This window comes from Aquarana catesbeiana, linkage group LG02, assembly GCF_042186555.1.
Source record: "Aquarana catesbeiana isolate 2022-GZ linkage group LG02, ASM4218655v1, whole genome shotgun sequence".
NCBI classification, from domain to species: Eukaryota; Metazoa; Chordata; class Amphibia; order Anura; family Ranidae; genus Aquarana; species Aquarana catesbeiana.
The window spans coordinates 766,453,486-766,479,492 of record NC_133325.1 but is presented as its reverse complement, the minus strand read 5'-3'; the positions used below and the strand labels follow the sequence as shown (position 1 = coordinate 766,479,492).

The 26,007-nt window shown below is 41.3% G+C and overlaps 1 protein-coding gene across 1 annotated transcript in view; it reads left to right on the top strand.

Annotated features, from left to right (window-relative positions):
* The window catches only part of RIPK4 (receptor interacting serine/threonine kinase 4), a 36,176-nt gene extending 10,704 nt beyond the window's left edge, over window positions 1-25,472 (top strand). Inside the window, 7 exon segments of the mRNA XM_073617263.1 lie at window positions 4,401-4,692; window positions 11,482-11,630; window positions 12,860-12,909; window positions 15,701-15,859; window positions 19,543-19,649; window positions 20,156-20,414; window positions 21,275-25,472. Of these exon segments, the coding sequence (XP_073473364.1) occupies window positions 4,401-4,692; window positions 11,482-11,630; window positions 12,860-12,909; window positions 15,701-15,859; window positions 19,543-19,649; window positions 20,156-20,414; window positions 21,275-22,209 (1,951 nt within the window). The 3' untranslated portion in view covers window positions 22,210-25,472.
* The last annotated feature ends 535 nt before the right edge of the window (window positions 25,473-26,007 follow it).

The window sequence follows — 26,007 nt, the reverse complement described above, 5'->3', positions numbered from 1 at the left end:
ATGGAAATTGAGTTATTGAAATGGAGATGGGTTCACTCTGTGAGTGACTAGTGAATGCTCTATGGTCTCTATCAATTGATGAAAGGTGATTGTTGGTGGCTTAATAAACCCAGTTTAGTTGGAGTTTAGCAAACTGTCCTGCTATAACGTTATTATTGGTATTTATTATTAGACTACCCTTTTATAGAAATGCACTATATTTTTTATTTCTTTTATTTGGAAAAGCCAATGGCCTTTTAGTTTCGACCGGGGATAGATTGGATTACAGGTAGTCACTAGTTCTGTGCCTGAACTTCAGCCCTCCAAGTTCCTTCAGAACATGTAGCCAAGGCCTATGCATTTGGTCTTGTGACTGAATACCATGCAAGGCTTGAGGCGTCTTTTGCGAGACTAGTACTTCACAGCTTCTTCTAATATCTTTGGATTTAAAAGGAAGATGTTTTCTACTTTTTTTTTTTTTTTTCTTTTTTGCATGTTCTGACTGTAGGCAGGCATGTAATGTGAGTATCTAAAAAGTAATGCCACGTACTTTGTACAGCTCCTCGGGAGCCCACGTATGCAAATAGCAACTTCTAATTTCTGAAGTTGTACTTTGCCCTGCTTCCTTCTACCTCCTAGGATCTCAATATTGGCCAACTCCTTTATAATAGGATGACAGGGCCGAGCATGACTTTAGAAACTTAAATCTCTATTCGTGTTGGACTCGAAGCTCTACAACAGGGGTCTCCAAAATTTCTTAACGGGCCAGTTTACTGTCCTTTGGACTTGAGAGGGGCAAGACTGTAACCAGTGGGAGTAAAAAAATTCCAGCATCATTCGGAGTAAACCATGCCCTATCATTGGGTTTTAGTGGGAGGAACCATGCCCCATCATTGGGTTTTAGTGGGTGGAGTAATGGTGCACAATCATTTCTTTATTGGGAGGAATAGCACCCCATCATTGGTGTCACTGGAATAGTGCTCCAAGGGTCGGATAGAGGCAAGCCAAGGGCCACAGTTTGGAGACCACTGCTCTACAAGTTATATCTACAAATGCAATTTGGCACTGCTGAATCCTTCACATGCACCATATAATGTTACATAATGGAAGTTGCTATCCGAATAAGATCCTGTTTCTGATGGACTCTTGGATCAGATGTTTTTTGCCTTCTCGAACAAGTCTGTGAGAATTAAAACCCTCTTAAAGAAGGTCATCTGCAGACAAAATGTAAGATGCTTCTGAAATCATTAAAATTGACAACCTGTTGACACAAGCCCAACGGCCATTGATGCAGGCATATGTATGTATCTGCTTTGTCAAGCCTTCCTGTTGCTTACTATTGGTCAAGTCTGCAGGGTATCTTTGATTTTTTTGCAAGATTATAGGCAGCTTGCTTACAAATGGGGTATCGGCCTGTCTGCCTATACTTTGCGTGGGCACCTGGTACAGCTAAGGCTTTCTCATTGTTTAGCTGAACTGCCACTGAATGGAGAAGTAATTGTTGGGTACTCACTTGGAGTCCTTTGTGGCAAGGCTATAGAAGGACAATACAGACCAAAAAAAAGTAACCAAGGGTTCTACTTGTATTCATATTGATTAATTCATGCCAATGGTCTGTTATATTTGAGCACATCTGGAAATATCTCTTTGGATGGACACTTAGAACTAAATTGTAGCTTACCACTCCTTGGATGTAGTGGCTGAATTTTCTCTAAGGCTTATTTCTCCGTTTCAGGGACCAATCGGGGCAGAATCTTTGCCTGAATTTGGCCCTGAAACGGAGGCAAAGACGCACAGCGTTTTCTGTGCAGTGCGCTCCGCAGCTGCCCCGGAGACATGTGAACTGGCTCCATAGACAGTCGGTCATATTCTCCTGCTATGCGAATTGGATGTGGAGAAAACCACATCCAATTCGCATAGGTGTGAACGCAGCCTCAGCGTCTTCCAGGGTAGCCCATGAGACCTAGGGCTCCTCCTACCAGTACAGGAAACACGTTAACCCCCCCACCAGATAAAAGGGCGGTCCTCCAGGCACCATGTCAGTATTCTCAAGAACCGTAGGACGTCTCTGTAAAACGTATGCATACACATGATTTCAAGACAAAACCGGTTGGGAATCCAGCTGTCCTGGAAGACTCTCAGAAAAGGAGTTTATGGTACTGTAAGTCTAACTCGGCTTTTTTTTTTTTTTTTTTTCTTTTCATCTGGCGATCTTGCAAAAAACATTTTCTGTCCTAGGGTCACTCAATGTATTGTATCCATGGAGGAGCAGCATTGTCACCCTAGGACATGGCCACAGAACACTTCCACCTTTCCTTCTCCATAACATAGGTTGTAGTTGTTCTGTAGCCCATAAATAGTTGGGAACAATGTTACAGATAACAGTATGTAATAACTTCCAGTGCTCTTGACCTTGGCTAAATCATTATCTGCTGACGAGACTCTTTTTTTTTTTTTTTTTTTTTTTTTTTTTTTTTTTTTGCAGGATCAGCATGCATTTGCTTGCATTAATCAAACAATTAATTATTAATCGCTGGTATATTTAACAGACAATAATGAGGCTCATTGTTGGGCTTTACAAAACATTTTTGGGCTTTGGGTAAAACCTAGACAGGCGAAAACAAAAAAAAAAATGGTGCATACAGAATCTGGTGCAGCTGTGCATTGTAACCAATCAGCTTCTAAGTTTTATGAGTGCCGGTTCACACAGGGGCGGCACGACTTGCAGGTCGCCTCAGCGAGGCGACCTGCAAACGACTTCTGAGGCGACTTGCAAAACGACTTCTGTATAGAAGTCTATGCAAGTCGCCCCAAGTCGCCCCCAAAGTAGTACAGGAACCTTTTTCTAAGTCGGAGCGACTTGCGTCGCTCCTATTAGAACGGTTCCGTAGCACAGAACGGGAGGCGACTTGTCAGGCGACTAGGTCGCCTGACAAGTCGCCCCTATGTGAACCGAGCCTTAAGCTTCTAAGCTTAATTGAACACGCTGAAGATAGAAACTGGTTACTATGTACAGCTGCACCAGTTTCTGTATGCACCAGTTTTAGTAAACCCCCCCCCCCCCCCCAGTTTGTTAGGTGTTTTACTTCTATGCCCCTATTGGAGGATTTCTCCCTGCTTCCTGTGTGGTCACCATGACACTAGCTGAAGGCAATTCTCCCAAACTGATCATCCAGTTAAGGTTTGTGTTTGGAAGGATGGGATTTTTTTAAATTAAATTAGTAAATCCATGAGACCTTTCCAGGGGAAAAGTCATTAATCTCTGGCCTATTCTTAGAAATCGGGGACAATGGGCAACTAACTAGAACTTGGAAAGTGCATTGTTATCTTACAGGATGTTTTGTGGGTTAACGTTCTATTTTTAACATGGCTTTTCTTTTGTTGATGTAGCAACCTGTTTTAGTGAATAAACTCAGGACATTTGCAACAGATGAGTGTTGGTAATGAACACTTTGCAGCTCTTTGGCACAAACCTGTCATTTTTCTTATGTCTTCTGCAACGAAGGTGGTTCAACAAGTTCTACCATTCTGAAAATGCCTTCCCAGAAATCATATGCATTCCACACAGGAACAAGGGGCCTTATGTGTGAAAAGCAACTTCTGTGTCTGTGCCCAGCAGAATAAAAAAAAAAAAAAAAACTCCCCTTCCTTCCTCTTAGGGCATATTGTATAGAACTAAAGCAGAACTCTAATGAAAACACTTCCTGTGTGCTTCATGAGATGGGAAGTGGGCCCAATATCTCCAACAGGGTCCCACAGTAACCATCAACTAATAGCTTTTGTCTTCTAACCAGATGGAAAGAACATCTAAAATCGGATTGGATGGTTTCGATCAGTGGTTTGCAAACTGTGGCCTGGGGGCGGATGCCGCACTTTGCATGCCTTTATCCAGTCCTTTAGGCACTATTCCTCTCACTGACACCAACGATGGGGAACCATTCCTCCCCCGAATTCCAAAGATGCACTATTTACTCCCAATGACACCAAGATAATTTCGACTCCCAATAGCCAGTCTGGCCCCCTAAAGTCTGAAGGACTATAAACTGGCCATTTGTTTTAGAAAGTTTGCCGCTTTTAGATGAAACGTCTATCATCTTTCATTCAGAATAGTTTGAGGCTCAATTGAATGTTACAACTTAACATTACATCAATTCTCAATTCTGCAATAAATTTTAATTATCTTCCCCATATTTTCCACTTTTGCCTAACTTCTTCTGTTTGGGCTGCCCAAAAAACTTCTTCTCCCTAATGTAGAGCAAACCTAGAATTGTTGTGGAGCCCTAACCACGTTGAGATGTCTTGGGTGTGGGAAACTTCTATTTAATCAACCAAAAATAATGGCATCAAACTTTTTGTTTCTGAGCCGCTGTTAGGATATCTATTATGATTATCGGGACTAACATCTTCCCGTTTTCTTTCAGGGAGCGAATTGAGCTGGTTGAGGAAGCCAAAAAGATGGAGATGGCCAAGTTTCGTTGCATCTTGCCTGTTTATGGGATCTGCAGTGAACCCGTTGGTCTGGTCATGGAGTATATGGAGACTGGTTCCTTGGAAAAGCTATTGGCCTCAGAGCGCTTGCCGTGGGACTTGCGGTTCAGGATCATCCATGAGACGGCAGTGGGAATGAACTTTCTCCATTGCATGAACCCACCATTGCTCCACCTGGACTTGAAGCCAGCCAATATTCTGCTTGATGGACATTATCATGTCAAGGTATGGAACATCTACTGTTCTAAATTTTGTTATTAATATTGGGTAGACCCTTTTATCTTCAGTTTATGAAGCTCCATCATATTATAGCACAAAGATAGTATTCTTTGAGAGTTATAGAAACACAGCAAAGGTTGCCACCCTAAGGAGCCAGCTATAAAAATCAATTTGCGCTTGGACCACTAGTGTTTGACATGTTTCATGTCCTGGTTGTGTTTAAAAGCAGTGTGTGTTTGTACAACCACTATTAACTGGCAACCTTTTAGCAGTTAGATGTACGGAACGAAGACATCTTTTGGGACCGGTCTTATAAACTGCCATTGGCTACCATATTGGGTTTTTTGTAGCACTCATTGTGTCCACTAAACTGTAGCACATATCAGAAATTAGAGGTTACAGTAAACCTGTTATGGGAGAAATATCAGGTCTCTGTGTTTGTTCTCGTACAAATACTAGTTGTCTGGATATCATGCTTGGCTTCTGACTTTGTCTTAAAGCTGACAAAAGTGGGTTGATGAAGACTTTAAACTCAACTGGCTATAGGTTTATTTTGAGATGTTAACTTGAGTATCTAGACCAGATGATCAGCACAATAGTTGGGCAATTGGCATTTCAGAAGGCAGTTAGCAGTGGCAGACTACATATTTCTCACCTGGATGCTTTACTTTTTAAAGGGGGAGTGAAAAGCCACTTGCTACCACTTCAGCTGTTTTTTTGGGGCGTTGAAGTTCTGAAGCTACCAGGTTATTAGCCATGTCACGCTAGACTTGCTGGTTTCCAATATGGGCTCCACTGTACATAGCCTGGTTTTACAGCCCATATATTTGGTTGGCTGAAGATGATAAAAGCAATGCCGAACTGTGGTAGCCAATCATTCTTTTGAAACCCTCTTCAATAATCATCAGGCAGCACACAGTAAACCTATTCGTTGCATAAAGCATATTGGGGGTAGAAAGTTGGCAGCATAGACCCAAAGCAATGGTGGTCTGCAGTTAAAATGATCATTGGTGTCAGTTTCATTATCTGAGATGCAGAAATGACTGACTGCTCAAAGAACCCATAGCAACCCAAGGAGGAACGTCGGTGGAGAAAGGCTGCCGTAGGCAGTAGATCTGCCTGATGAGTATTAGAATGACTTGCCTCTAAGCTGAGCACAGTCACTTATTTCAGCTTGTTGTAAATGAATATCCTTGATTCTGTTGCACCGTGTAGACCTATAAGACTTGTAAGAGGAAGTTGCTGACTTGTGTGTTTGATGTGGCACAGTTACTTAACATGCCGCATCGTGTCCTTTAGAACCCCTGAATCTCTCTGGATTATGGCATTGATTCCATAGAATCCATGTGTGTCTTTGATGTGATTGTCACTGCCGTATAGAAAAGTATGTTTGTGGGGACTTTAAAGCGTAAAAAGCCAAACCTTTCACTTTAGTTTTGGATGGACTGGTAGGAGATTAGAAAAAGGTATACTGGTTAGGGGTCTCCAGTATAGCAAGTGATGCAAACTTCAAAGCAGAAAAGACCCCATTGATCATACCATCTTTTGTGAGCTACAAAACGCCTTCCTTTTTCTATATTATAAAGATGAGCGGAGGGGGTGTTTGGTGTGTGTGTGTGTGGTGTGTGGGTTTTTTTTTTTTTTTTTTTGCACCTCCGAGTGCCATTCTAAATGAATTGCATGGTGATGTGGCATTGTATGTAACAATATATCATCCACATGCAATGCAATAGTATAAATGGTCATTCTGAAAATGCTAATTGTTTGGCTGCCAACCTGTTTCAAATGGCTTTAATACTTTAAAGCCCACCCACAGTGGGTATGTGCCTACACCACACGGGTGAGCTGCTCGTTTAGGTCTAGAGGCAAGTAAAAGCATTTCCTTTACCTGATCCTCCTATCCCCTAGTAGACAGAGCTCCCCCATGCCCTAGCACAGGGATCTCCAAACGACGGCCCTCCAGCTGTTGACCTACACATCCCATGAGGCATTGTAAAACTGACATTCACAGACATGACTAGGCATGATGGAAATTTTAGCTCCTGAACTATGGGAGGGCCATAGTTTGGAGACCCCTGCTCCTAGCGCCTTGGTCTCCAAACTGTGGCCCGGGGGCCAGATGTGGGCCCCCTTGTTTGCGTTTTTTATCCTGCCCTTGGGGCACTATTTCATCCACTGATGCCAACCGTGAGGCATAATTCCACCCCACTGACACCAATGAAGGGGCATAGTTCCTCCCACAGACACCAATGATGGGGCCCAATTTCTCCCGATGACGGCAACAACCATTGGGCCCAATTCCTTCCAATGACATGGGGTACAGTGATTCCAATGATGGGGGCACAATTCCTTCCACTGACACCAAAGGTGGGGCATTGCTTTCTCCCTCTGACATCGGGACCTTTTCTATGCTCGATGGCCACAGTCTGCCCCCCCCCTCCTAATGTCTGAAGGACCATAAACTTTCTCTTTTTGTTTAAAAAGTTTGGAGACCCCTGCTCTAGCGGTAGACTGTCATCACACCCAGATGCTACAGGGACTGGTCTAGAAGTGCGGAGGATTGGGTAACCAAAGCTTCTGTTCTTTGCCCCTAGACCTAAAGAGAGCAGGTAACTTTTGCAGTATGGGCATGGTTTCCGGGAGTTTAAATAATTGACCTGGAACAAGTATGTGGATAGGGTGACCAGACTTTGATCTCACACGGAGCAAATCCATTCTGTAAAGTGTTAAAGCTGCTGGGCAGCTAGTATTTTCAAAGAAATCTTCCATGGCAGCCTTCATCTTTCCCTCAATACAGAATATCTTTAGAAGCCTGGACTTCAGATACGGTTATGCGATACCTGACACCGGCAGACAATATGGATCCCCTTCCCAGATCCGATTGCACTTCTTGTATCTATGAACGCTTCTTATAACTCATCCCTACCCTACATTTGATGTTTATGTAACAGCATGCAACTGGCCGCACTGCTGTTTGAAAACTGGCTTGGTATGTTTGGAATGTGCGTTAGTGCTGTGCAATTCGCTGAGTATTAATAGCAGCCAACATGAGTCATCTGTAATAGGGAAGCCATTGTCTGCAATGTTTTTCCCAGCATGCAATGCAGCACAGAGCCATCCTAACACAGCAAGGTGTCTGCGTTCTGGAATTCAGGGACACAAGAGCTTTATAATTGCCATGGTGTCACCGCCGATGCCAGGGCAATGAGCTGGCCACATTGCTCCCTGTGACCGTCATTCGATTGATGCTGCTTGTCGGGAATCGATGACGAGTCTGGGATGTAGGGTTTAACCCCTTGTCCACCAAGGTATGTTTATAAACGTCCTGGTATTCTAGGGGGTTAAAGCAAGCCATGAGCTTGGTATTTATTTTTAAAGCCGGCGATGGGCTTTCAGGTAAGTGATCCGAGCAGCTCTAGATCACTTTTTTTTTTTTTTTTTTTTTTTTTTTTTTTTTTATACGGGGCTCTAAAGGTTTCTCCCTTTTTGCAATAGCAATAAAGTTTAAATCCTAAAAAGAACCAAAGAAAAATGTAAAAGTGGTAAAAAAAAACGCATTCATATACATATCCCCATAAACAGCAATGCAAACATGCAGTGAAAGGCTCAAGTAAGTGGGTGTGTGAACCTAAATTGCACCCCACGTAAGGTACCTCTGTCACAATAAAATCAATAATTCTATGGCCATAATCCATTGCTAACTTTAAACTGATAACCTGTAAACACTTAAAGTGTCCCCTATAGAAAATTTTAAGGCTTGACATGTTTGGTATCTATTTAATGGCACAACCTTGTCCTTTCATATTTTACCAAAAAATACAGAATTGTGTAAAATTCATTTTTTTGTGTGTTTTTAAAAGAGTTCACCTATTCAGAGAATGCTACTTCCATAATTTTGGGTGTAACATGCTCCAGGCCTGTCCCCCCCCCCCCCCCCCCCCCTTTGATTTACCTCCCTGCAGTCAGCAGTCAGGGGATCCCCCACAAACGCTTTCACATTTTGAAAACCACATGGCCAATTGGGGGTTTCAAGTAATTTTCTAGTAAAAATGCTAGTTTTAATGTGAAAATGGAATTGCCTAGGTGGACAAATGGGTTAAGGGGCACTGCAGGATAATGTGTGTGGGTGTGTGTGTGCTGTAAAATTCTAGAATATCATCTTCCTTCCGTCTTCCTTCTTCCTCCTTCTCCTTCTTCTCTTTTTTTTTTTTTTTTTTTTTTTTGTATCGTTTTTCTAGTTTTTTGATCCATTAAAGAAGTGGTCTTCAAACTGCGGCCCTTTGCTTGCTTCTATCTAGCCCTTGGGGCACTATTCTTCCCATTGACCCCCAACAGTGGGGAACTGTTCCTCCCACTCACACCAATGATGGGGCATTTTTCCTTCCACTGATGGGCACTATTTCTCTCACGGATATAAACGATGGGGAACTATTCCACCCACTGACAGCAAAGATGGGGAACAACTTCTCTAGTGAATACCAATGATTGGGCACTATACCTCTCTCTCCTCTTACTGACCACAGGTGCTATGCAATGTTTTTTTATTTTTTATTTATTTACTTTTTATTCCCACTGACACCAAGTTTGAAACCTTGTCTAAACGCATTGATGTTGGGGCAGGCAATGTTTCAAACTTGGTGGTCAGTGGGAATAAAAAAAATAAATAAAAAATTGCATAGCACCTGTGGTCAGTAAGAGGAGAGAGGAATAGTGCCCAATCATTGGTATTAATTGGAGAAATAGTTCCCCATCTTTGCTGTCAGTGGACCCTCGTAAAGTCTGAGGGACAGTAAATTGGCCCTTTTTGTTTAAAAAGTTTGGAGACTTCTGCATTTGCAGGGATTTTTCCCTCACTTCCTGTTCTCCCATCAGTTATGGTTTTGCCGCACAGGAAGCGAGGCAAAAATCAGCCTTCCCTTATGCTAATAAAGAAACACCCCCCCCCTTTTTTTTTTTTTTCTTTTTCTTTTTAAAGATTTGCCTAATAAATAAATAGAGGGGAAAAAAAAAAAAATATATCTCTCTCTCTCTCTCTATCTATCTATCTATCTGTATATCTATCTATCTGTATATCTATCTATCTGTATATATATCTATCTGTATATATATATATCTATCTGTATATCATGGCTTTCCCTTGTTCTCATCTCAAGGGCCTGACTGGATACAAATTGAAAGTGCTTAGGTTTGACCTCCCATATTATATGGCTTTTGGTAAATCTAAAGGAAATTTGTAGAATGTATGGCCAGCTTGAGGCTTCACTTCCTGTCCTGAGGAATAATCAGCAAAATTACGCCCCCCCCCCCTTTTTTTTTTTTTTTTTTTTTTTTTTTTTTTTTTTTTTTATTGCCCTTTCTGGTTTGGAAGTATGGGGAAATATCAAAGTAATGCCCTTTTCACATGGGTGTCTCTGTTACTTCCCAGCCATAGACAGATTCCCTGCTGAGTCACCACATATGGGACATCTGTTCTATTATTATCTCTGTTGTGACCGAGGAAAAACGAACCCATGTAATCCTTATGGATGTCTGCATGTAAACATAATAAAATATATTATTATTTCTCAAATACAGTGAAATGAGTGTAGTAAAATTTGAAACAAAAAATAACAAATATTTTCTATAAATGTAATTGCAGTTTTGCTTTCCCGACTTCCCAACCTATTCCAGCAGATGTGCTGTACTGATTATCCTTGTCAGGTTGGGAGACTTTTTTTTTTTTTTTTTCCCCGCCAGAATCCTCTGGCTCATGATCCGTCCGGGACATGGCTGTGCTTGCAGCGGTCTGGTTGCGCAATGTGAACAGATCGCTCCGCACTGTTTCAGCTATTTCACTATTTGTGTTGTTGAGCCATATGCCAACACGTCTTGGACGGGGTTTTTAGAAATGGTTTGGCCTGAAAAGGACCTTCCTTCCTCCTCCTGTAATAAAACTTGTTCCTGCAAGTCCCGTGCACCTTGTTTGTATATCGCAACACCTCTGTGACCTTCATACCTGAACACTGTCTGTCGGAATTTTTGTTTTTTCAGCACTTGGTGACTTGTTAAGACCTCTTGTAATAACTACAGTTGTAAGCAGAGTATAGCCAAATATATACTGTGTGTATGAGGAGCCCATTGGCCCATAATTTTTCCGAGTGTTCTTAGGAAGGCCTTGCAATAAAATGTACACAAAGCTGTAGCAAACACAACTTGTTTATCTAATTCCTTATGTAAAGGAATGCTACAGTTGAGATTTTTTTAAAAATGTATTTACAGCTGAGGGCAATCGTTAATCCAAGCGTTGTGGCGATTTAGGGAGGGGTTACTGTTGGAAGTAGCTGCATAGTGTGCGGTGATGGGCTTAAAGAAGATCTAAAACCAAAAAGCACAACATGTAAAAATCCAACCCAAGTAAAGCTTTATTGTGAACAAAACAGAACTCTACACTTGGAATATTCTCTAGAGACGTGTTTCGGTCAATTTTCATCTTGTGATTGGCACTTGAGCAACATTCCCTCCTGGAAAGGCAAAGATCTGAGCCCTTTTCTCCCTCCTTTTTATTTTTCCATTCCATCAAGTATTATTATTTGATAACTGTACACTAAAGAATTTTCCGGGGGGAAAAAAAAAGTGATTTGTCCAGCAATCACACTAATTGAAAATGTATTATTAATAATATTACATTTATATAAACCTTTGTGATACATGTCTCAAAAAAAAAAAAAAAAAAAAAAAAAAAAGTCCTAACTTTTTAATGCACTTTTAATTGAGTTACAGGCCGGCATGTATAACTTCATTGTCTGTTCTCTCTAGATCTCAGATTTTGGTCTTGCCAAATGGAATGGCTTATCCAATTCTCATGAACTGAGTTTAGATGGTATCTGTGGGACCATTGCCTACCTCCCGCCGGAGCGTTTCAAGGAGAAGAACAAGAACTTCGACACCAAGCACGATGTCTACAGGTGAGGCATTGGTGAGGAGTTCATGGACTCCTAAAGGTAGCACTACACCTCCTCAACCATCTTGCCATGGTATCTGGAGACGAGTGTGTGATCTCTATGACTAAGACCACATGGGTGAAAATCGTAAGAGGGTTGATATTCAGGAAAGGCCAACAGTGTGGTCTGCCTTCTTTCTTCTCCTTCTTTCTTCTCCTTCAAGTGACGTCATTGTTTTCAACTCTAGCTTTTGTGTTCAATAAAAGTGTGTTGAAAATGGTAATGCACCAACTAAAAGGTTACCATGTTGGATGGAATGGGAATGTGCTGGAACCTCGCATTCGTTTTCTCTTACTTTGTCTAAGTTGGGGGAAGTTTCCCATCACTTCCTGTTCAGGGGAACCCAGGGCAGGAAGTGAAAGCAAATCTACAAGCAAGAACACAGATGATAGTAATAAAAAAAAAAAAATGGTAGAAAAACTGGATGGGTATTAGTAGTAGTGGAACCTTGGGATTCTCCACGCCCAAGGATTTCCACGCTATGTAACTGAATTGGGTCTGAGATTTGAAGTACCATACTGAAATGTAGTAATCCAGATATAGATTTATTCCAAATTGAGATAAAATACTTTTTCTATAAATTTTGATGTGGCACTTTATTCTTAGACACTAAAAAAATCTTCAAATCTCAAAGCAGACCTGTACTTTTGTCCATGCACGGCAAAACCGGTTCACTCTAATTTGCCCCAACCAAACAGTTCATGCTCGTTTTTTGCTTTTCTCCCTGTGCTGCTCCATTGCCCCGTATAAGCTCTGAGATACTGGTGACGAGGACTCTCCCTGGCCCCATGTGACAATGCTTGGCCAATCGTCAAACCTCAGAACTGTCGCATGATCTAGAAGATTCAGGTCATTTACTCTTGGTGACTGAATGGAGTGGAATGAAAAGGAGTATGGGCTGCTGGGGAGGGCTTGGGGATTAAAGCAAACCTGAGCATTTCCCTACCAGGGCAAAACCTAGGCTTGCTTTCAAACTATTGGCTTGCAGTCCACTTTAATAAGCCAGTACACAAAGCTGTGACAGTGTGCAATACCCTGGACAACCAATCGGTAACCAAGCTGTTAAACTGTAATCTGGTTTACTATTACTGTTGACAGTTCATTGTTGAAGAGCCCGGTTATGTCTAATGCCTGCGTTTTTACCTATTACTGTTTGTGTTTTTTAATAGTATTTGTTTTATTTTTCCTTCCAGTTTTGCAATTGTGATTTGGGGAATCCTTGCACAGCGGAAGCCTTTTGCAGGTAAGTCTCAGTTTCACGATCCACATTCATGCCTAATTCATCTTGTACTTGTGATTTGCAAAATCTGAAAAAAATGCCCAAATAATGCTAAACTACAGTGTTCAATGCGCTGGGAACCTGGGCCGAGTTGTGCTCTCTGTCAGAAGTAATTGAATCGCAGGCAAAAACGTCCATATACACTATATTGCCAAAAGTATTGGGACGCCTGCCTTTACATGAACTTTAATGTCATCCCAGTCTTAGTCTGTAGGGTTCAAACATTCCCATAGACACACTCCTAAACCTTGTGGACAGCCTTCCCAGAAAAGTTGAAGCTGTTATAGTTGCAAAGGGTGGGCCAACTCAATATTGAACCCAACGGACTAAGACTGGGATGCCATTCAAGTTCATATGCCCGTAAGGGCATCCCAATACTTTTGACTATGTATATGTGTATGTGTGTGTATATGTATATGTATATATATATATATATATATATATATATATATATATATATATATATATATATATATATATATATATATATATATATATTTATTTTAGGGTGGACCATGTAACATGTTCCAGCTCCTGTTGCCAGTCCTTCCTCTATCTCTCTCCTCCTCCACTGTCACTTTTTTTAAATGAGCACAGCCTACATGGCTGCTTCATTTAATTACAGCTTACTGTGAATGAACTACAAGAACTGTCACCTACCATGGTAGATGGCTTGTCGTTCCAAATGAAGGGCTTGCCTGCAGAAGCCTGATATTACACCCCTGACCTACTGATCAGGGGTGCAATGCTTTCCAGACTTCTGCAGGGAAAAATTAACAAATGCACTTATTTCATTTTTGCATTAAAAAAAGGGTAATTTTTTTTTTTTTTTTTTTTTTTTTTTTTTTTTTAAGGCTGGACTCCAGGAAACTAGAAAACTATGCCTTGTAGTGGGGCTGCATCCCTGCTGCAATGATTAATTGCTAATTTAGGTCAAGAGAATGTATGTGTGTGTGTGTATATATGTGTGTGTGTATATGTATATATGTGTGTGTGTGTGTGTGTGTGTGTGTGTGTATATATATATATATATATATATATATATATATATATATATATATATATATATATATATATATATATATATATATATATATATATATATATATATATATATATATATATATATATATATTTTTTTTTTTTTTTTTTTTGACTTGCCTGCTCCTCCTCCTGCGCAGCTAGATCTGTCCCCCACAGCCTCTTCTCCTGAAAAAAAAAAAATACCAAAAAAAGAAAACATTCACTGGTATATTTAGCAGACCAAAAGGGAACAGATGACAGAAGTTCATAGTTGTGGTTTACATACACTTTAACTGCAGCAGAGTGAAATCAAGTCTCCTGCCCTGCATGTCCAGGCTATGCAGCCTTGCAGAGCTGTGTAAATATCGGGTCTGGATAGACAAATACAAATCCTATTGGCAGCCGTATGTTATCTGTGTGTTTATCGGCCTGCCTGGTGTTTTACTTGAAGTACAAGTTCGACATTTATTTCTTTATTTATTTTCTTTCTTGTTCTGCAACATTTTCTGCCCTGACACGCTTCATAGTCCGTTTCCGGTCGCCTGTCTAATTCTGTACTGGGCATGCCAGGACACATACATACAGCCCATGCTCCCAGGCAATCTTCGCAGTTTGACTGATGGTTTAATAGCTGTGCGTGGGTGGAAGGATGTATGGCGTACAAAGATTTGTTTTTACTTTCTCAAATTTTTTTTTTTTGCAAAGGGCATACAGCTAAACATGCATGTTAAACCTACCAGCCAGGTGATTTTATAAAGTGTACCTGTGGGGGGAATAAAACTGGAAAATGCCACCTGACCCACCCCTGCCCTCCTCCTGCACCCTATTGGCTCATTACTAACCTATAGTAAAGGGCAGACCAGAGCCACCGACCACCCATGCTGGTCCGTATTTGCATTACAGAGCCCTTGGGGGGGGGGGGTTCCAGGGGATCAGATGCTGCATGCAAGCACCTGAAGATGACTTTACAAGTCATTATACTGCCCCACCACTTCAATGACCTCCTATAGTTCTATAGACTGTGTTCCGCTGCTCTTCCTCTTGTGTCTTTTGAAGTGTTGATGAGCATTTGTACGCTGGTGACAGCCACCCTGAGCTGGAGGTTGGAGAATGTCCAGCATAGATTGTAAGCTCTAATGAGCAGGGCCCCCTAATTGGCCTAACGTATATTAATAATTTTATTACTACTCTAGCCCTTTCTTAACCAGCCTGACTGCCCCGGGCCCACACCTTTTCATTCATTGGATTTCAGCTCTCTTCATAATAGAGACTGAGCATCACAAGTGGGCATTATCTAGGGCGGTCTGCAGCCAAATGCAACCTGCCTTGGATCGCCCACTTCTCCACCAATTGGGGCATTTTGATATTTTCATATTTCCTTCCAAGAGTTGACCCACTGCTTGTATCGGGTCTCCTGAGATCATTACTGAAGCAGGGTGCTGTGACGGGTTCAGCAAGCTATGTATAGCACCCTGCTGGCCCTTCCCACAAACAATTAACTTTTCATTTCATAGAGGAGCATAGAGATCCAGTGATGACCTCACTGTGTCTAAAATAAGGTATGCAATAAAATGGAAAGGTGTTGTTTAAAAAGATTACTAATAAAGGGGAAGGGAGGAATAAACAGTTAAACTTCAGCTTTAAGTAAACTGAATTATGTGTTGTGTTTATTTATTTTAAATGTTTTATCTCCATTGCTACATTTTGTGTATTTTATTTTTTTTTTTTTTAGATGAGAAGAATATTCTGCACATCATGGTAAAGGTTGGAAATGGCCTGCGGCCCGACCTGGCCCTCATTCCAAGGGGGAGACCGCAGCAGTGTGACAACATGATCAAACTAATGCAGAGATGCTGGAGAGATAAGCCCAGGGAACGGCCAACGTTTCAAGGTATGAGTTCAGCCAAGCGCATCTCCATTAACTGACCAACTGCAGAGGAGCAATCAGCAGGCATGTTTCTGACCAACCAATTTGGGTAAATTGCAGTTCTTGGTTTGGGTGAGCCGTCTAGTGAGGTTCCTCCCCCACGCCCCCCACACATCAACTGACCAAGGAGCTTGCAGCACCTTCGCAAGGGAGGCAAGGATTTCTCATGACTCCTGAGGGCCCAGTGGAATGTTGGGGAAGTGGCCGCCATTAAAATTTAACCTGTTGACCTGCATGGGCAAGGCACCAGCTCATTTTAAAGGTGACCTTGTGGCTATCATCAAGATTTTAAATGAAGTCAAACCTGTAAATGACAACTGTCGATACTTAAACTTTCCTCCTGACCCATCGATCTCCATTCTGATGCTGAGAACTGAGGGTGACCACTCTCCCAGCTCCCTATGGTTCCTCCATCTGACCGCCACGCCATTGCTGTATCCTGTAATGGATGGAGGTCAGCAGGAGGAACCATTGAGAGCTGCGGGGGACCAAAGAGATTGACACTCGTGGAAGTGTCGGTCTTGGTGTGGCCTTTTTTTTTTTTATAAGATTTTGCAGCACTGGAGTAAAGTTCTGCGACCGGGCTGAGTGTTTAAGTGTAAATATGGAGTGTGTGTGTATATGTATGTGTGTGTGTATATGTATGTATGTGTGTGTGTGTGTGTGTGTATATATGTGTGTGTGTGTTGTTTTTTTTTTTTCATATGTAAGGAGCATTGATTGAATGAAAACATGGTAGATTTCAGGCCTGCTGAACTTGGGGGCAAGTAGTCACCCTATAAGGCCACAGAATAGAAGCTAATAGGAACATTTTAAGCTATCAGTATGTCTTTGGAGTGTGGGAGAAAACCAGAGTACCTAGAGGAACTCGCGCAACCACAGGGAGAACATCCAAGTAGTATCCTGGCTGGGATTCTTGCGTGCATGTGTGTGCGCTCACACCAGTTTTTAGGCAGGAGCCATTTTATCTACCAGCATGTCTTTGGAGTGCGGGAGGAAACCCAAACAAGCTCAGGGAGAACCTGCAGACTCCATGCAGGCAGTATCCTGGCCGGGATTCTTACATGTGTACATACACATACCAATTTTTAGGCGGGAGCCAATTCTCCTACCAACATGGTTTTTGGAGTGTTGCAAGAAATCAGGGGAACCTGGAGGAAACCCAAACGAGCTCGGGAAGAACATGCAAAGTCAATATAGGTAGCGATATTCAAAGAAAAACAAAAACTTGCAAAACAACATTTAACAAAGCAAAAAGGAGCCATTTACACAACTTTAATATTTTGGTGTTTACGTGCACTTTAATGTATAATCTTCATTGTAGCCAAAGGGTCACTTTGAGGCTAAGTTTTGCAATGATTATTAATTTTTTTTTCCCCTGTAGAGTCATGTCATATGACTGTTTTGCAATTGTTTTATTAAACTATGCACGCAGGAAGCGCATTTTTCTTTACGTCCACACTTTGAAAAGTTGAATAAAAGTGTAAACCTCTTGCTGGCCAGACATATTGCAGGAAGTGGGCCGAGCTTACAGCGTGTGTGTGTGTGTGTGTGTGTGTGCGTGTGTGAAATGTTTTTATCTAGACGTGCTGAAGGCCTCCCAGTACATCTGAGTCTTACACTCAGGAATGTGACAGACCCACTACCTGCAAGTCCTGACAGATCGTGCCTGAGCACGCAGAGAACCCATGGAGCAATCGTTCATTTAAAGGGACAGTTTCCCAGCACACATTTGGAGTTGATATTCTAATCTTTACCTGAAGATAATTTTTGATGCTGTTTGGATTTGCATGACTTTATCTCAGTATTGTACAGATTTAGCAGGAGGAGGAGGCACATGATGACATACAATTAGTATTCTAATGGAATCATTGTTGAGATAAACCAAATAGCTACACTGTTCTCCAGCCTTTTTGTTTTTAGTCTGTGAGGCTAATAGTCTTCCATGCATGTGCAGATTTTTCTTGCACAGTCCTGCAGGAGGAATGCAAATTCACTTGATTCCCATGGGCATGGATGGTGGAATCTCCCCTACCATCTATTGTATGCAGACAGACACCCTGGCTATCTGAATACCCAAACGGTGACTTTATCTTTATAGGATGCGGTCCCCATTCATCTGAATACTTTCCAACCAGATCAGTTGGTTTTAAACTGACTCAAGCCAGGTGGTGCCAACAAGGCCACCCATGGGTGTAATTTCAGACGATTCCTCAGGAATTGGCCTAAATTTGAACCGTGTATGGTTAGCTTTTGAGCTTAAAGAAAAGGTTTCCATGTTATCAGTTCTTTCTGAAAGCCTTTTTTCTCCAGATTTTCTAAAGCGGACCTTCTATGGGGAAAAAAGATGCCCAACCAGTCCCATGCCACCCAAACAAAATTTGGCAGTAACAAAAGCTTTAAAAAAAAAAAAAAAAAAAAAAAGTAAAAACCCTCATCTTGGTCCCATCTTCTGTGTGTAGCAGGTGATATCTTGCCTTACCGCTGTCTACAGGGGTAGGTGGACACTCAAAATCACACAAGAAAGCATCTATCGTATAAAGTCCATTGCATAAATGCATTCTTGCAGGGTTTCCAAGGGCCAGGAGCAAGCAGTGAGGGGGCGGTGAAGTCGCCTCCATCTCCTGGGATCCAGGAGCAAGATGAGTGGTTTATGTTCTTGTGAAATCCTTTGTCAACTTTTTATTTACAGCCTATTTGTTTATGTGGTGTTGGTCTGGCAGGAAAGTGGACCTTCCACTTGCATTGAAGGTGTGATTTAAAGGCTGTGGTTAATTTGGGATCTGCTTTTTTGTAGATGACCTTTTTGAACCCACCTATAGTGCATCTGTGTCCAGACTATGGACATGAACCATATTCCTAACAAGCAACAAAAGCATTTTAAAACAAACCCCCACTGACCTCTCTAGTTGCATGTACTATAAAGTGATTCATCCTCAAAAATCACAAAAGACGCAGGGAAAGTATTGAAGAAATGAGGGTCAGAGGAGCTGAGATTTCACTGCTTCTGTTGTGAACTTGTGGATGAATAGCTCCACAGTACATGCTGCTACACAGGGTGTTTTTTTTTTTTTTCCCTGTTTATTTAAAAAAAAAAAAAATTGACACGTCTCCATCCCTGTTTTGTTGCATACAAGAAAAATGGTGGTCAGTGGGACTTTGAATGAGGCGTGTCATGAAAAATACATATATGAATAAATATAAATGATAATGTTTATTGAACAAAATAAAACCAAACATCATCCTATGATGCAATATCAAAAAGGTAAAGTTGATAAAAGGCAGGCATATCAATAAGGGTCATCTAGTACAGGTACATGGGTATATGCATACATAACATCTTTGACTTTCATATTTTATGCTTATCATCTTTGCTTTTTTTATTTTATTTTTTTGCTTTTAAAGCTTGTTTAATGTGTAAACTTAATGTCCATAGTCTGGGCACAGCTGCACTTAAAGAAACCGTTATTTACATTTTAATGCTTTTAGGTATAGTTCATACCAATATGTATACACCGTGCAAATCCTAGTTCTCTTCCAAGCTGAATTTGCCTAATAACTTTTAAATAGACTGGATCTTTTAATATAAAACTACTTGCATCTGTTTGCATTTTAGTAACCCTGTGGCTTTTTCTCCTGTCAAACAGAGATTACCTCCGAGACAGAGCTGCTGTGTACAAAGCATGAGGATGAAACCAGCTCCATGTCAAGTTCAGAGAACCTGGCAGAAGCCACCCAAGACACAAAACCTCAGGTACTTGACTTCCAAGAACATTCTTTTTAGGAACAGATGTAATGCATGGGTTACAAATGGATGGGTGCCAGTTGTCGCAGAGGGTCCTGCGTTTCCATTAGTCTCTGGAAATGCTGGTTCTAGGAAATGTCTCTTGGCTGTAAAGCGTGGGAAGCCGTTCATTTTCATCTGGTCTGTTTCTGTGTGACCACCCCCCCCACTGGGGAAATTTTCCCTAATTTCCCGTCCTCTGTGGCGCTTATACAGGAAATGGGAGGTTCAGTTGTGGACGGGCAGGCACACACAACCGTAACAACACTTCTAGAATTTCTAATCCTTCCCACGTGTGTGGTGTGTGTTTTTTTTTTTTTTTTTTTTTTTTTTTTTTGTGCGTCTCCACTTGAAATCTTTCCCATCGTTTCCTGTCATGAATATAGGAACATAGATGAAAACAAAGACCTGCAGAAGCTCTGATACTTTGATAGCCGTTTCTTTAGATCTTATGTTTTTTTGTTTTGTTTTTGTAGGATGTGGCCTGCCAATCGGAACCCAAGAAAAGTCCCACTCCAGTGTTTGATAAAGACTACAGCCTCTCTGAGTTACTCTCCCAACTGGATTCTGGGATCTCCCAGACCATGGAAGGACCCGAGAGCCTTTGTCACAGCGAGTCCGATCCTCAGCTGGCAACCAGTGACAAGCGCCTATCTGGAATCTCCTCTATTGACTCAGCCTTTTCCTCCAGAGGCTCTCTCTCCCTGTCCTTCGATAGAGAGGGTTCTGTAACAGGTAAACTGTCTGAAGTTTTCTAATTGCTTTGTTGGCACCCAGTTGTATTCGTAGCACCACTGTTGACGTAACCTAGAAATAATCTCTTCCCTTTGGAGAGGACTTGCTCTCTTTTAATTTTTATTTTTATTTTTTTTGGCCTAAAATCAAAGGCCTAAATGTTCCTGCTCAAAACCAGAGTCCCCTGGTTTCTGGTCTAGTAGTTTCTATTGAGGCTACCTTTACAGCCTTTCCACAATGAGTTGGAAACACACGTCAATGCACTGTACATACATGTAATTCTTATTTGCAACCCAATGAACATGTTCAGCACACAAAAGCACACCTGTACTGCAGCGCACAGGAATGCAGAGATGCACAACATTTTTAAAAATGGCGCAGGACCTATTTTATCAGGTGTTGAGGTATTTTATGACAGCCCATTCATAATGTATGGGCTGCCAAGTGCAATCTACCTCAGTGAAAAAAATGTGCTGAAGGGCCCTTTCACCCTTCATTGCTCATGTGCTGTAACATGCTTCATCGTGCACATCTTATTCATTTTTATTGGCCCCCCAACACAGAAAGAAAATTGCTCCTACTCTCCTTCTTCCTTGTTTTGTGTATGGTTAGCTTTAGGTGACAAGCACATTGCAAAGCAACAGAGTGCTGCCAATACCAGTCTTTGTGCTGCATCTAGGAGCATTACAAGAGGCTATTCTTAGTACAGATTTGGTTACAACTGCTAGGTATATGGTAAATACTTCAAAGGTATTATTATATTTATTTATGTTTATAGCTTGATTAAATTGAGTTTTGACAATTTGTTCTTGAAGTTGAATGGGTAATTTTTCTAATTGTTGCATTCTATTCCTGCACAGATCTTAGCACCACAGAGATCCAGAAGAAGAAGCTGATTGATGCCATCGTAGCTGGAGACAATGCAAAGCTACTGAAGATTCTTCAACCTCAGGATGTTGAACTGGTTTTGGATGGAAGGTCCACCCTCCTTCATTTGGCTGTTGAAAATGGACAGGAGGAGTGTGTGAAGTTACTACTTCTGTACAATGCCAGCCCTAACATGATCAACTCAAAGGGCTCCACCCCACTCCACATTGCCACTGAGAAAAAGTTGAAAAGCATTGTGGAGCTTCTTCTTTCTAAAAAGATAAATCTCAATGCTAAAGATGAAGATCTGTTCACTGCTCTACATTTTTCAGCTCAGAATGGAGATGAATCCATAACTCGCCTCCTTCTAGACAAGAATGCTTCACTCAGTGAGGTTGACAGCAAAGGCCGAACACCCCTACACGTTGCTTGCCAACATGGCCAAGAAAGTATTGTCCGCCTCTTTCTTCGGCGAGATGCCGATGTTGGCGTAAGAGGACTGGAAAACTGGGTATCCCTGCATTACGCATCTTGGCAAGGCCACCTAAACATTGTAAAGCTTCTTGCAAAGCAGTACAGGGCCAACCTCAACGCTCAGACTTCTGATGGAAGAACCCCTTTGCATCTAGCTGCACAAAGAGGCCATTACCGAGTGGCTCGGATTCTTGTGGAGCTTGGCTGCAATGTGAACCTTCCAAATGCACAACTAAAAACCCCCTTGCATATCGCAGCTGAGACTGGCCACACCAGCACAGCGAGGCTCCTCATCCACCATGGTGCCAACATTAATGCTACCACTATTGAAGGCTACACCGCTCTTGATCTAGCCAGTCTTTACCGCCATTATTCCGCTGTTAAACTTATCATGGATGAAAAATCAAATATCAACTATGAGGAGGAATCTATTGTATTTGTGGAAAATGTATGAGGAGTTTTTTTTTTTTTTTTTTTAAAACACTGGCATTGTTTGAACCTTGGCAAGATCCTGATTTGGCTTGCAAGCATAGGCATGTGTTTCTGATTTGCATGGATGTTAATCTTTGGGTGCTCCAGTGCAAAACAAACATTGATAACGTCCAAGCAAGCCTTCGATAGTGATCTTTTGACATACCTTACCTATAGAAAGCCAAGTTAAAAATGACAACGTAAAATTGTGAATTTTGTTGCATCTTTAATTCAACCAGAGGAGGAAACAAACCAAAAGGAAACAAAAAATAACTCCCTCCTTGGCTTTCATTTTTGCTTTTATGCCTGTCCTTTCTTGGATGATATTTCATTCTCGAGAAACATTTCTGCATTGGTCATCTGTGGACTAGTTTGTCCATCTCAACCTTTAAGACTTGTTGCAAGCTCGTGTCTCATCTAATGAAGCTCGGCGAGGAAACATGAACAAAAAAAAAAAATGTTAATCATGTACACATGTATGGTCAATGACCAAATTTTTTTTTTATTTTTTTTTTTTTTTTATTTTAAAATGTATAAATATTTTTAACAAGCTGAAGATTTTATGGTTAATCTAGTACTGAAATGGCTAGGAAATTTTATACATGGGACACAACATTTTAAAAGGCAATTGGCAGTGTGCAAAGTGGAGTAATGCTCCCTGTAGCATTTATTAAACTCAATCAGAGCTCCTGTCATAGACGGGGACAACTGGCTCAACGGCAGAACTTAAGAGTGCATGTTGACCAAGCCACGTTCTAGCCATTCCCTTTGTGGCTTGCCAGTAAGGCTCAAGCCGCACAGCTTACAGGAGATATGGATATATATATATATAATTCTGCTAAACTTTTAAAATAACTGTTTAAAACAGATTTGTATCCTTATTTTAAAGCTACAGTATGTGGAATAAGCCTGTCTGCATGCATTACAGTTGCCTTAAAGGCAAAATTCAAAAGAAAATAGAATGTTTAAAATTTTGGAACTGGTAGCTGAGTTGTCTTTACAGATTCCGTCCACATATCTCCCAAAAACAGATTAGGTTACCATATGGTTGACTCAGTCCTGTGCAATCACTGATAATACCGGGAATCAAATGTTCCGTTAGTTTGCTTATCAGTTTTTTACCTGGTACAAGAAATGCTTTCTCCTTTGCTGCTGTACCATGTGTGTAATTTTTGTTTTGTTTTTTTTTTTGGTTTTTTGTTTTTTTTTTTTACCCTTTTGGATGCAACACCTCTTGCTTACTGAATGTTGCGAGTACAATTTGCATTTGTGCAAAATGTAAAGAGTGAATTGTGCTTTTAAAGCCTCACCATCCCAAACTCATTTTAGCGTTTGTGTTGATGGCCAAGTTCATTAAACTGAATGCCAAATCTGTTCACATATGCAAATTGGATTTGGTGTAAAACGCATCCAATTTGCATATAACATGTGAGTGTGACCGGCTTTCAATGGAGCCAGTTCACACATGTCTGGGGCGGCTGCGGTGCAAATTTGAAAAGGGTCCTGTGCGTTTTTTGGTCCGGTTCAGGTGTAAATTCGGGAAAAAATTCACAAGTTGCACCTGAACCGATGAACACAAACGCACAGGACACCATACTGCAAACCACAGCTGGACCTCTGTGAACCCAGCCTCAAGGGGGTGAGTTGTGTGTTTTTTTTTTTTTTTTTTTTTTTTTTTTTTTTTTTCATTGGCATACCAGTTTAATTCAAAAGCTGCAGCCATTAGAGCTGAGTGATGGCATCGGTACTGTAGACTACAAACATAGGCGTGCACAGGGGGTGTGCCTGGGCACACCCTAATCCACTATGTGCAGTACCAATTCCCCCTACTGCCCCTCTCCCTGGTCGGCCTCCCTGCCCCGCATTGCTGCTGGCTTCCCTCCTCTTCCCCCCCAGCTGCTGCAGGAGATGCTTTAGGGTAGAGACTGGGGAAAGGGACTAGTACATTTTATAATTTACCGGCCCTTTCCTTTTCTAAATGAACACACTTGCTCACTGCATTCATGTATAACTAAAGCATAGTAATCTGCACTTACTATGCTTCAGTTTGTGACTGAAAAGGAAGCCACTCAGCAACAGAGCACTTCCCATTCTTTTTCTGTACCTGCTGCAGAGAAAGGCATGTGTGTGTTTGAGCTTTGGGGGTCCTAATGCAATAGGCTGCACACACCTATGAGTACAAAGTTTATAGTGAATTTGTGCTTTGTCCATGCAGGGCAAAAAAAAAACAGGTTCACTTTTTTAACTCCCCCTCTTCCGCTCTCAGCAGCAGATATTCAACTTTGCTTTCCCTTGCTCTCCTACTGCTTTGTTCAGCTACTGAGAGCAGGAGAAGCTGCAGTGCGCAAACTACAAATCCCTGAAGTCAGCGCTTACACAAGGCTATGGATTACACTGGTTCTTGACCCAGTGCTGTCACAGTAAATGAGTCGCATGCTCCTCCATACCCACAAGTACTGGGTATTTTCTTCACTTCTGCAGCTGAACAGAGCAGGGGGGGTTAGGGTTGCCACCTCATCCCTTTTAAACCCGAACGCATATGAATTACAAAGGTTCTGAGGCTAATTTAATGCAGGCAAGGCACCAAGTGAGGTTACCACCTTAATCCGCCACAGAACCTGTGTAATTAATATACGTTGTCACCCTGCAACAGTAAGTGTTGGTTGGCTCTCCAGGATGGAATTTTTGTAATGGATTAACAAGATTTGCTTAAGAAAATGCTATACAGACTTTGTACTGAATCGTGGTAGAGCCAATGAGCAGGGCATGCTGGTAAATTTTTCGGTATAGCCAGACACTGGGCCCTGTGCAAGCATTGTATCTGGCAGTGAACTAGTTAATAGAATCCACCTTGTTGGGCTGTAGTGGTGGAGCCTGGTGACTCCCTTTTTTTTTTTTTTTTTCCCAAATGACAGGTTGATTGCGCCTCGCCTATACTCATCCATCACACTACAGCTGATTGTCCAAACACGTGTGTTTTTGCTATTGCAAATCCGTATTAAAAATGCTTGTTTCCCTAAGCTATGTACGTTATCTTAGGGATAAATTTCTTATTTTTGTATCTGTGTATATATGACTGTAATTGTAATGCACAGGCAGTATGAATATACTGTGTATATTGTGTTTAGCTGCTCATATATAACCAGTGTAAACCTCTTTCTATGACAGAACGTATAATGGAATCCATGGATTGTGTATGTTGTAGTACACCGATTTTTGTATTTTTTTTTTTTTTTTTTTTTTTTCACTTTATACATTTGTGTTGACATTTTTACAAATAAAACTATTTTACTACTGTTAAAAGTGTGCATTGATTAACTTAGTGGGTATGTCAAAATAAAATATGTAATACAATATTTTTATTTAGGATTTATATAGCGCCAACAGTTTACGCAGCGCTTTAAAATATATAAAGGAGACAATACAGTTCTAATACAATGAAATACAAGAGGATTAATAGGGCCCTGCTCAGAAGAGCTTACAATCTAATAGGGTGGGGCAAGTGGTACAAAAGGTTGTAACTGTGGTGAATGAGCTGATGGAAGTGGTAGAAGATTAGTTGGAGACATGATGGGCTTTCCCAAAGAGATGAGTTTTCAGGGATCGCTTGTAGGTAGCAAGAGTAGGGGATAGCTGGACCGGTGGAGGTAGCGAGTTCCAGAGGATGGGAGAGGCTCTGGAGAAATCCTGGAGATGAGCATGGGATATAATATATGTACAATATAATGTCTGGAATGCACATTTTGCCATGTTTTACCCCTTTCAAACATGATGCAGATAC